This window comes from Rhinolophus sinicus, chromosome 6, assembly GCF_057876585.1.
Source record: "Rhinolophus sinicus isolate RSI-liver-muscle chromosome 6, RSI-T2T, whole genome shotgun sequence".
NCBI lineage: Eukaryota > Metazoa > Chordata > Mammalia > Chiroptera > Rhinolophidae > Rhinolophus > Rhinolophus sinicus.
In genome coordinates this window covers 52,210,694-52,224,066 of record NC_142506.1, presented here as the reverse complement: position 1 = coordinate 52,224,066, position 13,373 = coordinate 52,210,694, and the positions used below count along the sequence as shown (strand labels likewise).

At 38.4% G+C, this 13,373-nt stretch overlaps 1 protein-coding gene across 7 annotated transcripts in view; it reads right to left on the bottom strand.

The window, feature by feature from the left end:
• SDCCAG8 (SHH signaling and ciliogenesis regulator SDCCAG8) overlaps window positions 1-13,373 on the bottom strand; it is a 211,348-nt gene that overhangs the window by 192,190 nt on the left and 5,785 nt on the right. For all 7 annotated transcript variants that reach the window (XR_002138627.3, XM_074316832.2, XM_019746823.3 and 4 more), the window contains exons 2-4: window positions 7,420-7,572; window positions 6,634-6,719; window positions 2,771-2,884 (exon numbers count right to left, since the gene is read on the bottom strand). Coding sequence is in view for 6 of the 7 variants with exons in the window: in XM_074316832.2 (XP_074172933.2) it covers window positions 2,771-2,884; window positions 6,634-6,719; window positions 7,420-7,572 (353 nt within the window). In the remaining variant the exon portion in view is untranslated. The remainder of the gene's footprint in view (window positions 1-2,770; window positions 2,885-6,633; window positions 6,720-7,419; window positions 7,573-13,373) is intronic.

Genomic DNA, 13,373 nt, shown 5'->3' with positions numbered 1-13,373 from the left:
AACATATGGAGATAAAATCTTCAATTTTTCTTAATCTTAATTGATCTGTATACATATAGATCATATACATATATACATATGTATGTATAGCATGTAATAGTTTGCTCAACATCATAATAGCAACAGTGAATTTGGTGATTATAGCTTATGAATAACTGAAATGAATAACAGCAATATTAGAAACAACAGGAGGGAAGAATTGAGAATACTCTGTTAGAAGGAACGTGTCCTACCTCTGAAATGGTAGTGTTACTTGAAAGTAGAATTAGATTAGTGGTAAATGTAATTGCAAACTCAAGGACAATCACTTATAAAAGTAAAGAAGTTGAACTTCTTTTTTTCTGCTAAGAGAGGAGAAAAACTGCAATTATATAAAATGCTCACTTAAAACCAGATAAAGAGTGAAAAACAAAATAAAAAGAAATAAAAAACAAGGACAACGAATAGACAACAATAACAAATATGGTTGATATTATTTAACATCCAGCCATCTATTAAACCTCCATGGTCTGAATACACCAGTGAAAAGACAGAGACTGCCAGAGTGAATAAAAAACAAGACTCACATATATGTTGTCTATAAGAAACCCACTTTAAATATAAAGACGCAGGTAGATTAAAAGTAAAGGGACAGAGAAAGACATACCATGCTAACATAAATCAAAAGAAAGCTGGAGCAGCTATGTTATTTTCAGACAAAGCAGACTTCACAGGAAGGAAAACTATCAGGGATAAGATGGGATATTACATAACGATAAAGAGGTCAATTCTCCAAGAAGACAATAATCCTTAATGTGTATATGCCTAACAATAGAGCATCAAAATACATCAGGGAACAACTTATAGAACCATAAGGAAGAATAGATGAATCCACTATTTCAGTTGGAGATTTTAACACCTCTTTATCAGTAATTGACAAATCCAGCAAATCTGGCAGATTAGCAAAATATCAGTAAAGACGTAGTTGAAATGAACAACATACCATTAAACAACTGGATATAATTTACATTTATAGGCTACTTCATCCAACAATAACAGAATATACATCCATCCCACACTAACACAGATCATTCACCAACACATACCATAGTCTGGGCCTAAAAACACACCTTAAACTAAAAAGAATAGAAAGCATAAAAAGTATGCTCTCAGACTACAAAAGAATTAAACTAGAAATTAATAACAGGAAGATACAAAGAATACTACCAATATACTTGGCAATTACACAACACTCTTCTAAACAACATTTAGGTCACAATCCCAATCAAAATCCCAGTATGTTATTTTGTGGCTATTGACAAACTGATTTTAAAGTTTATATAGAGAGGCAAAAGACCCAGAATAGCCAACACAATATTGAAGGAAAAGAATGAAGTTGGAGGATTGACACTGCCTGACTCCAAGACTCACTCCAATAATCAAGACAGCATGGTATTTGTGAAAGAATAGAAAAATAGATCGGTGGAACAGAATAGTCAGCCCAGAAACAGACTCACAAATATAGTCAACTGATCTTTGACAAAGGAGTAAAGGCAATTCAATGGAGACAGTCTTTCAACAAATGGTCCTGGAACAAAGGGACATCCACATGCAAAGAAAATGAATCTAGATACAGATCTTACACCTTATACAAAAACTAACTCAAGACAGAGGATTGACCTAAATGCAAAACACAAAATTATAAAACATTGAGAGGAAGGATAAGAGAAAATATTGGTGACCTTGGGTTTGGTAATTTTTTGTAGATGTAATACTTAAAAGCACAATCCATGAAAGAAAAATATTGATGTCGACTTTGTTAAAATTTAAAACTTCTGCTCTAGAAAAGACACTGTTAACAGAATCAAAAGACAAGCCACACAATGGGAGACAAAACTTTCAAAAGACACAGCTGATAAATGACCGGTATCCAAAATAAAAAAGAACTCTTCAAATTCAACAGTAAGAAAATGAACAACCCGATCAAAAATGAACAAAGGATCTGAGCAGATTCCTCATCAAAGAAGGTACATAAATGGAAAATAAGCATATGAAACAGTTCAACATTCTGTGTCATCAGATAATTGAAATTAAAACAATGAGATCCCACTACACACCTCAACACTCTAAAATCCACAACACTGACAACATCAAATCGGGCAAGGATGTGATACAAAAAAAGTATCTGTAACCTAACAAAAATATCACATGAGCTGATGCACTGATATTGAAAAATGAAAGAAAGAAAAACTGAAACATTAACATAACGTTGGGAAGCCAATGGCATTACTGACAATTTCTAAACTCTGGAGAGTCCAGCAATATAACTGTTTAGTGTTACAAGCTGTAGGTGACACATTTGCTTTCTTTATCATTATCAGGACCCCCCATGAGCCATTCTTATTCAAAGTCAAGGTAAGAACTTTCATACTGACAATGGAACAGATTTAGTCTAGTAGCTTAGAATCTGCTTGCTGCACCCCAGCTTCAAGAGGGTGACAAATATGGGGGAACGATTGGTGTTACCATTCCAAAGCATTTGCCATCAGCTGGGCTAAAGTAAATGGGGTGGAAAGGAAAAATTCTGAAACATGAGATCATACTATCAAAATATTAGACATAGTTTGGTATGGACTACTGGAAAATTAAGCAATCAGAAATGGCATGTAAGCATGGCAATTATGAGTGTATTGCTATACACATGAAGACTAATAGTAGCAAATTTTCATACAAGACGTCATTAACACAAATTTTAACTTAGGAAGGTTTAAATTTTGAATGAGAAACTTACCTTGCAGAACTTGACTTCTGCCTCTAAGTGATGGATGTATTGAGACTGGTCATTGATGATCGGGACGAGGTTATGCACAGTAGGCATGTTGGTTTCCTCGTGTTCGGATGAATTCTAAGGGAAAAAACAACAATACATGAAGCATGTTTGGATTTAGCCCATCAATTAATATCCCCATATTCAGTTTGGCACTGATGTCATGTAAACACAGACTAGATCACAGTGTGGCTAATAGTATTTATTTCTCTATCCTATAAATTCCACGAATAAGTAAGATTCAGGGATATGAACATCATTTTTTTATCGTTGATATCCAGTATTATATTAGTTTCAGGTGTACAAAAAAATGTAGTGATTAGACATTTATACACCTCACAAAGTGACCATCACCCCAATAAGTCTATTACCCATCTGACACTGTACATAGTTATTATAATATTATTGACTATATTCCTTATGCTGTACTTCACATCCCCCATGATGACTTTTTTTTTCAATTATAGTTGACACTGAACATCATTTCATTTTTTAAAGATGGAAGGTGAAAGTGGTTATAAAAAGCACGTGGCAAGTGGGAAAATGCTGGGGTAGTATAATTGGCTTGGGATGAACCGCCTATTTGAACCATTTGAAAATGTGACAGCCTATTCAGTAATGCTGAGGTACAGGGACAACTCTCTTCAAGAAAGCCCATGGAAGAGGAGTGCTAGCTAAAGCTGCAGAACCGCGCCCCAGCGAAGGGATTCTTTAAGACAAGTGTTTGATGCCAAGTGTATGTCAATGAGTAAAATTCTATCTTCAAAGGACTTGAGTAGGAAAAACCCGCCCTGTGGGTCTCCTTTCCCTCCTGTGTGTCTCCTTTACTGTCACACAAAACACTTCACTTCTGACACTTCTGGTCACCAAATGTGTGGGGTTTTTCCCACACCAAGCAGTTCTCTGTGACATCAGGGGGCTGTCCTACAATTTGACTCAAACCTACCTGGAGATAGCGCCAGAGCAGTCCCACGAGACCGCTCCCACCCCACTTCAGATGCCAATCGCAAGTCCAGGTTGTCAACTGTGCTTCTGACTGATTGGCTGTAAAGCTGAGCTTCCCATGACCTCCTCTTTGGGTTTGCTTAATTTGCTAGAGCGGCTAACAGAACTCAGGGAAATACTTAAGTTTACTAGTTTATTAACTGACATGACAGCGGATACGGATGAACAGCCAGATGAAGCGATATATAGGGTGAGGCCTGGAAGGGTCCCAAGCACAGGAGCTACTGTCCTCATGGAGTTGGGTGTGTCACCCTCCTTGTACATAGAGATGTTCACCCACCTGGAAGCTCTCCAAACCCCATATTGTGGGATTTGATGGAGCTTCCTCACGTAGTTACGATCAACTCCATTTCTAGCCCCTCTTTCCTCTCTAAGAATTCCAAACAGCTAATCATGGCTTGCTTTTCCTGGTGACAGACTCCACACAGAAACCATCCAGGAGCCCACCTAGAGTCACCTGATTAGAACAAAAGAGGCTTCTAGTGCTCTTATCACTTGGGAATTTACAAGGGTTTTAGGAGGCTTGTGTCAGGACTGGGGTCAAAGCTCAAATACCAGAACGAGAGATGCTTCTGGTACTTTTATCAGTTAAGAAATTATAAGGGTTTTAGGGGCTCTGTGCCAGGAACCAGGGGCAGAGACCCATCCATAGGTTTTCTATTATCTCGCAGGGGTACGTCAGTGCACATGAAATAGAGGTGCCCTGCACAGAGGAGTCCAGGGACGAGACGTCAGACAAGGTGTTAATTCTGGTCACCTCTGCAGCATTTCTGGAACTGACTTGTAACGTGTATCTTACCTTACCCTAAAAGGATTGCAAAATTTATAAAATCATGTATCATACCATATTTTAAAAAAAAGAAGAAATAAGGAAAAGGGAAAATGAGGGTCAAGCAGCTAAATGAACAAACACAGAGGAAGAAAGCTTGAGATGAGACACACAACCATTTTGTTTCCCAATCCAGTGGAAATTCCAAAAAATGATGAAGAACCAGTTCTCATGGCTGAATAATTAAGTAGAGTCTTGCTTTTCAGCACATTTAAGAAATTTAAAAACCAAAGTAAATGAACTATCTGTGGTAAGTAGAAAGCAATTAATTATAGCCATTCATACTAATAGAAATGAGTCTGGAATATAGGCAAATATGAATTAAGTGTTCCTATGTGTGTATAAGGGATAGTCTATGTAAAAAATAGAAACTCAAGCAAATACTAGGTGGAAAATGTTCACAAGAAATCATTTGTATAAATTTTAAAGGGTTTATGATAGTGTGGATATCCACATTTTAAAATAATAATAATAATAACAATAATACCTAGATATATTTTCCATCTCAACAGTGCCTCACTTTCACTCTCAAGACAGCCACATATTTCCAGTATGTCACGTTGGCTGTTAAAAGTGCATTCTAAAGTGTGCCATCTTCAAAAGCTACTCATTATTATTATTATTATGACTTGTGATCATTAGATAGATGCAGGTTGTACACATTTGGAGTCCAAGTTCCGTTCTTTCACATAGCTCCCTGTGAGCAGACCTGGGTATCTGTAAAGTACATACTGCACATACTGAAATGACCCTCCTGCTGAAGGTCTTCCTGCCTATCCAGTTTCAATCAGAGCCGTGATATCACTGCTCAGTTTTATCTTTAAACCATTAATAAGCAATCTGAGCAATGGCATCTAATCGATTTAAAAGTACCCCACCCAGTGTGTGCTTGAGAGCACACACTAGAAACTAGAAACTAGGTGTCAATGGTAATAAATTCACTGAATGATGAAATGTTTTATCAAAATTATAATTTATACCTATAAATACGAAGTAGAAGTATGGGAATTTCTCTAAAGTGGGAATTAAGCATGAAAGTAGGTGTCAAGCAGGAATGAAGGGTTAATACGGGGGTAATGGTACGGCGTCTCAGCTGTGAGCAAAGGAAAGTGACATGTCTCCATGGATTACAGCATACAGCCTTGGTATCTAACTGTCACACAAAAGGAAACTGTAAGGTGGTTATTACTGCTATGACATGCTGTATTTGTGTCATATTTCATAGGTTTCCAAAGACTTTTAAATATATAATCTTATCTTATTATTACAAAAACCCTGTGAGATAAGCATAATACCCTTCCAGGGAGTATGTGATATACCCTAGATAGACCTAAGGCCTACAATATTATTTTGGCCACTTAAACCTGGCCAAATCCTTCCCTCTCAGCTTCCCTTACCCGTATCTTTCCTTCACACCTTAGCTTTTAGCATATCACATTGCTTCAATCAGGAATAACATACTCTGTGAAAGCATCAGCAATAAAAAACAACCTCAGAAGAAATAAAGCGTGACCTCTTGTGTCGCACCATTTTATGACCATATATTTTTAAATGTAGAATAAGATTACATTCTTTGGTTTTGACATTCATAATAAAAGAGTATTACAAAGAAGAGCTAGAATTATAATTAAGTAAATTCTAAAAATGATCAAATACAGATAGAACCTTCTAAAAAAGAAATGGCTAATCTTCTCCATATTTTGTTCTTTTTTTTATATTTGGTAACAGTTGCAAAGTAAATTCTGCAAACTATTTCCTCACTCACATTTTTCAAGTGAATAATAAACTTAAAAGTCAGGAATCCATCTGCCATAGAAGTGTGTCTTCTTCAGCCAGAATAGTCAGAGGGAAGGTAGTTTCTGTTCCTGCTTTACTCTGTTAGCATGCCCTGCTCAGACTCTGTCCAAAACATACACTACTAAAGTGATACTGTAAAATTAAAACATAGTTACAAAAATAATGCTTTCGTAAGGTTGCAAATGTTGATACTTACCAAAGGGGACATTTTTCGTCTTCTTGATGGAGATACCTCACTTTCCTTAGCTGCTTGTTGGTGCAACAAAGCTTTGAGTTGATTCACTATAAGACAAAAGCAATGGGTTTATTAGCCATGTTTGAGATCCATGGTTTATTTATCATCACCCATCCATCTAACAAATACTATTTAAGCACATATTATACATCAAGAACTGTGCTATTGGCGGGATTCAAAGATAAAGATGAGAAAATCTCTACCACTTAAGAGCTAAGAATTCACTGGGCAAGAGTGATATACTACAGATGTACAACAATATAATTATAGGTAGACCTAGAGCCATACATTGGGCTCCAAGAAGAGACAACACCTAATCGTGCCTGTTTTCACAGAGGAGACAACACTGTAAAGGACGAACAGGAGATCACTAAGCAGAAAAGGGTGAGGAAAATTCCAGCAGGAGGCATGGCACATGGAAAAGCATAGGAGCACAGCCAGACTGTAGGTCTGATTAGAGCCTGGCTTGCAAGATGGATGGTTGGGAGCAGGATAGAAAAATGAAGCTGGCGAGGTAGCCATCGTGAAGAAATATTGCTACGACATTACTAAGAATTTTGGGCTTGAGCATTTTAGGCATTGAGAAGCCAGAGGCAAAAAAAATGAAGCAAGGGAATTATGGTAGCTGCTTTGTGTTTCAGGAATAAAATCCTAACAGTCGAGTGGAGGAGAGACTGCTGTCGTGACTGGATGGAGTGGAAAGAGTCCCCATGTGTCACCTAGGTTGGGACTGACGCTCACACTCACCCGCGTGGCTGTGCTGTAGCTCATGCCAGGCAATGCCAGAGTCTTCATTTCCTTCATCGGGGCTGAAAGAAGGATCCTGCGCATCTTCCCCAACAGTGACCGCACCTTCTTTCAGGGCGCTTTTCAGGTGGAGAATGCTTCGATTCGCACGTTCTGCAAAAGTATGATGAAAGTGAGGCCAGTGACATCTGGGTGACCCCATGGACACTTACTCAAGGCAGTTTCTAAAGGAGAAGCAATCATTCCGATATTTAATGAAAAAATGTAGAGTTCTGTTTCTAGCTTGCTGAGGAACACGCTGGAGGAAGTGAGAGAAGAGTAAGATCACGGGTTAGAGGTTAGACTTGCTGGGCTCTAAGGTCCCTGACACCTTGGTGGTGAATAGTCACCAGCTAGAGGACCATCAACCAGGAGGATCGAATAGATGAGCTCCTGGCCTATCCACCCGCTCAAACAATAACCAACAGGGGAAGCGCTCTCCCTCCCGTCAATGTCTAAGGCTCTGTTACTTCACCTGGGACACTGGGGTGGGAAGGCAGAACCCACAAGAGGGACTCTACCACATCGAGCTCCGGCCCAGCGAAGACTCCTCATCCCTGGGGGCCTGAGGTCCCTCCCCCACCAGGAGACATCCAACTGCCTGGCCTAGATTTTATCAAAATTTGAATAACTAATGTGCTTCTGGCGGCAGCCTCCGTAGTACAGCCCTTCATCAGTCCACACTACATCTCATGCAGAAACTCTTGGTGAGCGCAACTGACTATCCCGAGAATTGAAGCTTGAACTCACCAGCACATACTTAATATAAACAGCCTAAATGAGCATGTCTGTAAGGCATTAACCAACAGCACGCAGTGGAAGTTACACCAGGCCAGAACAGGCCTCACCTCTGCTTCCTCCCTCTTAGGATGATTGTTTTGGGGAGCTCTAAGCCACTAAGCAGGAAGTCTGGTTACCCCGCTGGAGGTACAGTGAAGAGGCCATGTAGAAAGGAAAGGCCTTGAGACCACATGGAGAAGGAGCAAAACCCAGCTCTGCCCACAGCCCAGTGGAACCTCCATGGCATGAAAGACACTGGAAGACCTGCCAGCTGAGTCCAGTCAACCCACAAACCTGTGAGAGATACTAACATGCTTTTAGTTGTTGCTTTCAGCCACCAAATTTTGGGGTACTTTGCTATGTAGCAATAGATAACTGAAATAATTATTCAGGAAAACACTAACCCCAAAACGTTTTCAGCAAAGGATCCAACTCTTACATTAATAACAGAACTATGTTATGACACTAGTGATGACATGATTAATAATTCTACCCACCTTATGGATATTTTTATATGAATAACAACTGGAGAACTAGGCAATCAATTGGTAATTTCATTCATTAAGGTCCAGTTAATTTTTCAGGTTTAAGCTTCTTATTGTTTCTTCTAATCTTATGATTAAATTCACTAGTTCCAATCAAGAAAACAATACATATAACACAAAATTTTCCTGTATTAGAGCTGGGACCCAGATTTCAGTCACCATTTTCAAATTTTGACATCTGTGTTTGAAAGTTAATTTTTAATGCATGAATTTACCATATATATGTTTATATATCATAGAAATTTATGTTAGAAAAAGATGAATTCCCACACAAGTTCATGTACAGCTAATATCTAACTATTTCAAATGGATTCAATCTAAACCATTCTAAGTTCTTCAGAGGAGCTGGTACTTTCCCTACATAAAAGCAACTCAAAACAATGATGGCAGTGAAGTTCTTACTCTCCTCTGACTGAGGCCCTTCTTCGATAATTTAGACCTATTTCTTCCTATGTCCTCAGGAGCAAAAGCTCCCATTCCTTGCGACCTAAATGGGAACCCTAAGAAAGCAACAAACACCTACATTTTCATTACCAATCATCCCTGGGAGTATATTTATAACATATATCCTATAGCACCTTGTAAAACAGATTCCATTTTCTCTAAGCTCATTCATTTCAATGGAATAGAAAAAATAACCATAACTTAGTAGAAGAAAATATACCCTAAAATATACTCTATATTACGAAATAGCTAATGTAGGCTCTTCACTTACAGAAACTCATTTTCTACCTTGATTTAAACAAAAGAGAACCAGTCTTTTAGGTCAGGGTTCAATGCTAACAGAATGAAATTCTATTACTCATTTACACAAGAGACCCAGTGAATTTATCGCTACATTTTTCTCCATACCAATCCTATTTCCTCGAACAGGATTTTGGTGCTGATTACTAACCTAGCCTGGCCTCCTCTTACTCATCATGAGTTTAAGAAAAAGTCCAGAGAAGATGCATTCCTGATTTTAGCAAAATAAGCAACAGCAATAGTTTCCCAATAACTCAGTATTTTCTAAAAAGACTTGTTAATGGAAAAGGAAAATCAAAGTGTTACCTGATAAGCAATTTAGTTCACAGAGCTTTAGATTTATGCACTCAAATCTATGAAGAAAGCACCACTTAGCTTTATTGCATCCATTAGAAAGGAAACAGGGTTTGACTAACATTAAAAGTGTGCTCGTGGAGCTATCAAATGACTTCACCTTTCAGACAAAGGATAATTATTTATTTATACCTAATCTGACTAAAATTTAATAAGCTATATTAGGAAAAGTAAGGAATATATGAAAACATTTGCATAGATGAAAATCCCAATTGGTAGAGTTCTCTCATCAGATTACAATGATGGCAGAGTTTGATGAGCCCATTTAATCCCTTTTCTAATGTTCTGTTTAATCCTTTAAAATGTATAACAAAGATGATGTGTTAAATTGCACTAGGAAAATAGTATTATGTGAAATACAGAGATATTGAATTCAACAGCTCCCTCAAAGAAAAGGGATACACACGGCTTGAGGTTTTTTTTGCAACCAATGACTTCACTTACTAGGATCAGAGAGGAAGAGAAAGAATTTGCAAGAACTGTGTCCTAAAACTAAAACCAAGAAGTAAGTGATATTTTTAAGTCATTTCAAAACATGTATTATACACTTAACAGACAGATATAGTTAATCCTAAAGAAGAATAAAGCTCAGTTGATTTAAGACAAAGAAACCCCATTGCTCTCAAACAGGAGCCATTGCAACTGAAGTTCCCCATAATCCTTAGTGAGAACATTCGTCCCCAGACGCAGTTACCTGCTGCTTGCACATGAGGAAACCAGATCAGATAGAATGTTCCAGTTATTTCCTATCCCACTGGGAATGGGCAAAGCTTTAACTGCCTATAACCGAGAGACAGAAGGAAAGAATACTCATTTCCTCTTCTCCCCTGAGAGGACAGAAAGGGGAGTTTCACAATGCATCCTGCTTTTTTCTCTCCAGCACCAACTATGAGCTGAATATAAACTGAATTATGAATACAAATACAAATAGGACTTCTGGGACCCACAAAATCACATGAACATGTGTAAGTAAATAATTTTTCTGCTAGTCCACTATCCAAACATCAACCAGTACAAGGAGCACTGAAAAGGTTACTGAGCTGCTGACTGCTGACAATTTAAGTCTGTCTTATCCAGTTTCCCCACTTCTAACTCTCAGCTCACCGTGGGGCCTCTCTCCATCAAGAGGTTTTTGAACAAAAGGCAAATATATCCTAGGCTAGGAAGGATCAGCACTTATACACATACTGTGAATTATTAATTTCTACATTCCCCATCTGTACTAGGAGATGGGAAGGAGAATTATCCTGGTGACAGGGAGGAGAACCACACCCTGGGAAGCGCCCAGCTGTCTCTGAGAAAACATGCAATCAGCCAGACCTCCCTAGGCTGAGATCCGAGAGGCACCATGGTTCTCAAAACAAGCTTAGACCAAGGCAGACAAGCAGAAAAATGAGACCACAGTGAGATAAGAGCTACATGGGTTTGGCCACACTTGACTGGGCCTCAGCCTAGCTCAGAAGATTGCTGTCCCTGTTTACTAAGGGACTGACAGGTAGTACGACCAAGATAAAAACAGCATAATCCAAAGTCAGGCAAAGCCAGTTTTGAAAACGGCAATGACAGTAGTGAAAGAGATTAAAAGTAGTAAACAGAAACTAAAAAAATCTCAAAGAAAATGCTACCCTAAGACTCTTAAGAGCTGACAAATGTGCTCAAGTCGTTGGCGCCAGGAGTGAAAGATAATCCGAACAAGAATGTAAACATCTTAAGAAAGCAGTGTCTGGAAGATCATCAATGATGTATGGGTGCTGGCAAATCAAGGAGATTGGCTAGATGCATTATGAGGGATACACCTGGTATTTTTTTGGCACCAACTGGGAGGACTTATGCACCTGTCACTTTCCATTGATAAAGACGTAATCCTAGCCAGACTGGCAGAAGCCAGGCAAAATCACCAGCTAATACAATCTGAATCCTTAATTATAATTACTCTCAAGTATGATTCTGGAAGAGCAAGGGCTATGAGCTAAGCCTTGCTACTTTGGGAACATGGTTTCTCCACCGCGGCACTATTGACCTGTGAACCTGATTATTCTTTGTTTTCAGGGGCTGTGTTGTACATGGTTAGCAAGCATCCCTGCCTTTACCCACTAGGGGCCAGGAGCACTTGCTCCCTCTCTTCAGTGTGACAAACAAAAACGTCTCTAGACATTACCAACTGCAGAAAAATCGCCCTGGTTGAGGACCACTGGTCTAGATCAATTAAAGAAGACATCCAGTGTTTAGTCTTGGGGACTTTGCCTCAAACCTACCCCATCACTGCATTTTAACTGCAGCCACCTTTTGAGGAAAAGCGGGTAGGGCAGTGAGCTCCTCTGGCACAGCAGTGGTGCTGGAGTGCTTCAAAGCCAGCTGTCAAGAGAAGGTGTTACATCTAGATCCACTGGAATCAAGAACTTGGAATTCACCTTCAACTTCATTTCATGTCAAGGCCTAACACATGAAACAATAGTTATGCTCTAAGGCCATTATTTTTTCAGAGCTACTGTTGGTTATCATGCTTTTAAATAGTCCAGGGGGCTTTCATGAACCCACCAAACTCAAGATTGCTTTGGCAAGTGCACTTCAAGCTTTCTCTACCTTTTGACCCTGAAAGCAGCATCATTAAGTGAAAACGTAAAACACCTTAGCACAAACCGATTAAATGCTCAGAGCATAAGTTTTTTAAACATCCCAAGATAGAATATAATCATTGTCAGTATCTCAATCTAAATCTATTTTTCTGTCCAAGAACATGTGAAAATGCCCTTACAGTTTCGTAACACTGAACTATTGTTTGGTTGTAGATGATTCCACGGGTCACTAGTTACTTGTAAATCACCCTTTTTTGGTGGTTCAGTCCTGTCTTTTGCTTATTTTAGGGAAGGAAACCTGGAATTCTACTTGCTTTCTCTTATTCTGGTAAAAGAAATAATCATAAAAGTTAAAACTACTAAGAAAAGCCATATGAGTAGATAAGCAAAAAAATGAACTCAGATATTTACAAGTTGTTATCTGCATTACCAATCCTTATTTATTAATAGCCAAACCATACCAGTTCTTTAAATTTTAGAAAACAATGATGGTTCAGTCTGCACTGAAATAACAAAATAATTTTGTCATTTCATAACGAATGTTTCCAAAGTCTTTATTATATGGTTGCCTCTTTTGGTGCCAATGAGAGTAATAACAAAACAAACAAATAAGCAAACGTTAGCTGTGGAGAATGTGTGTGTGTGTGTGTGTGTGTGTGTGTGTGTGTGTGTATACCGTGTTTCCCCAAAAATAAGACCTAGCTGGACCATCAGCTCTAATGTGTCCTTTGGAGCAAAAATTAATATAAGGCCTGGTCTTATTTTAATATAAGATCAGGTCTAATGTAATATAATATAATATAATATAATATAATATAATATAATACCAGGTCTTATATTAATTTTTGCTCCAAAAAACACATTAGAGCTGATGGTCCAGCTAGGTCTTATTTTTCGAGGAAAACATGGTGTATAT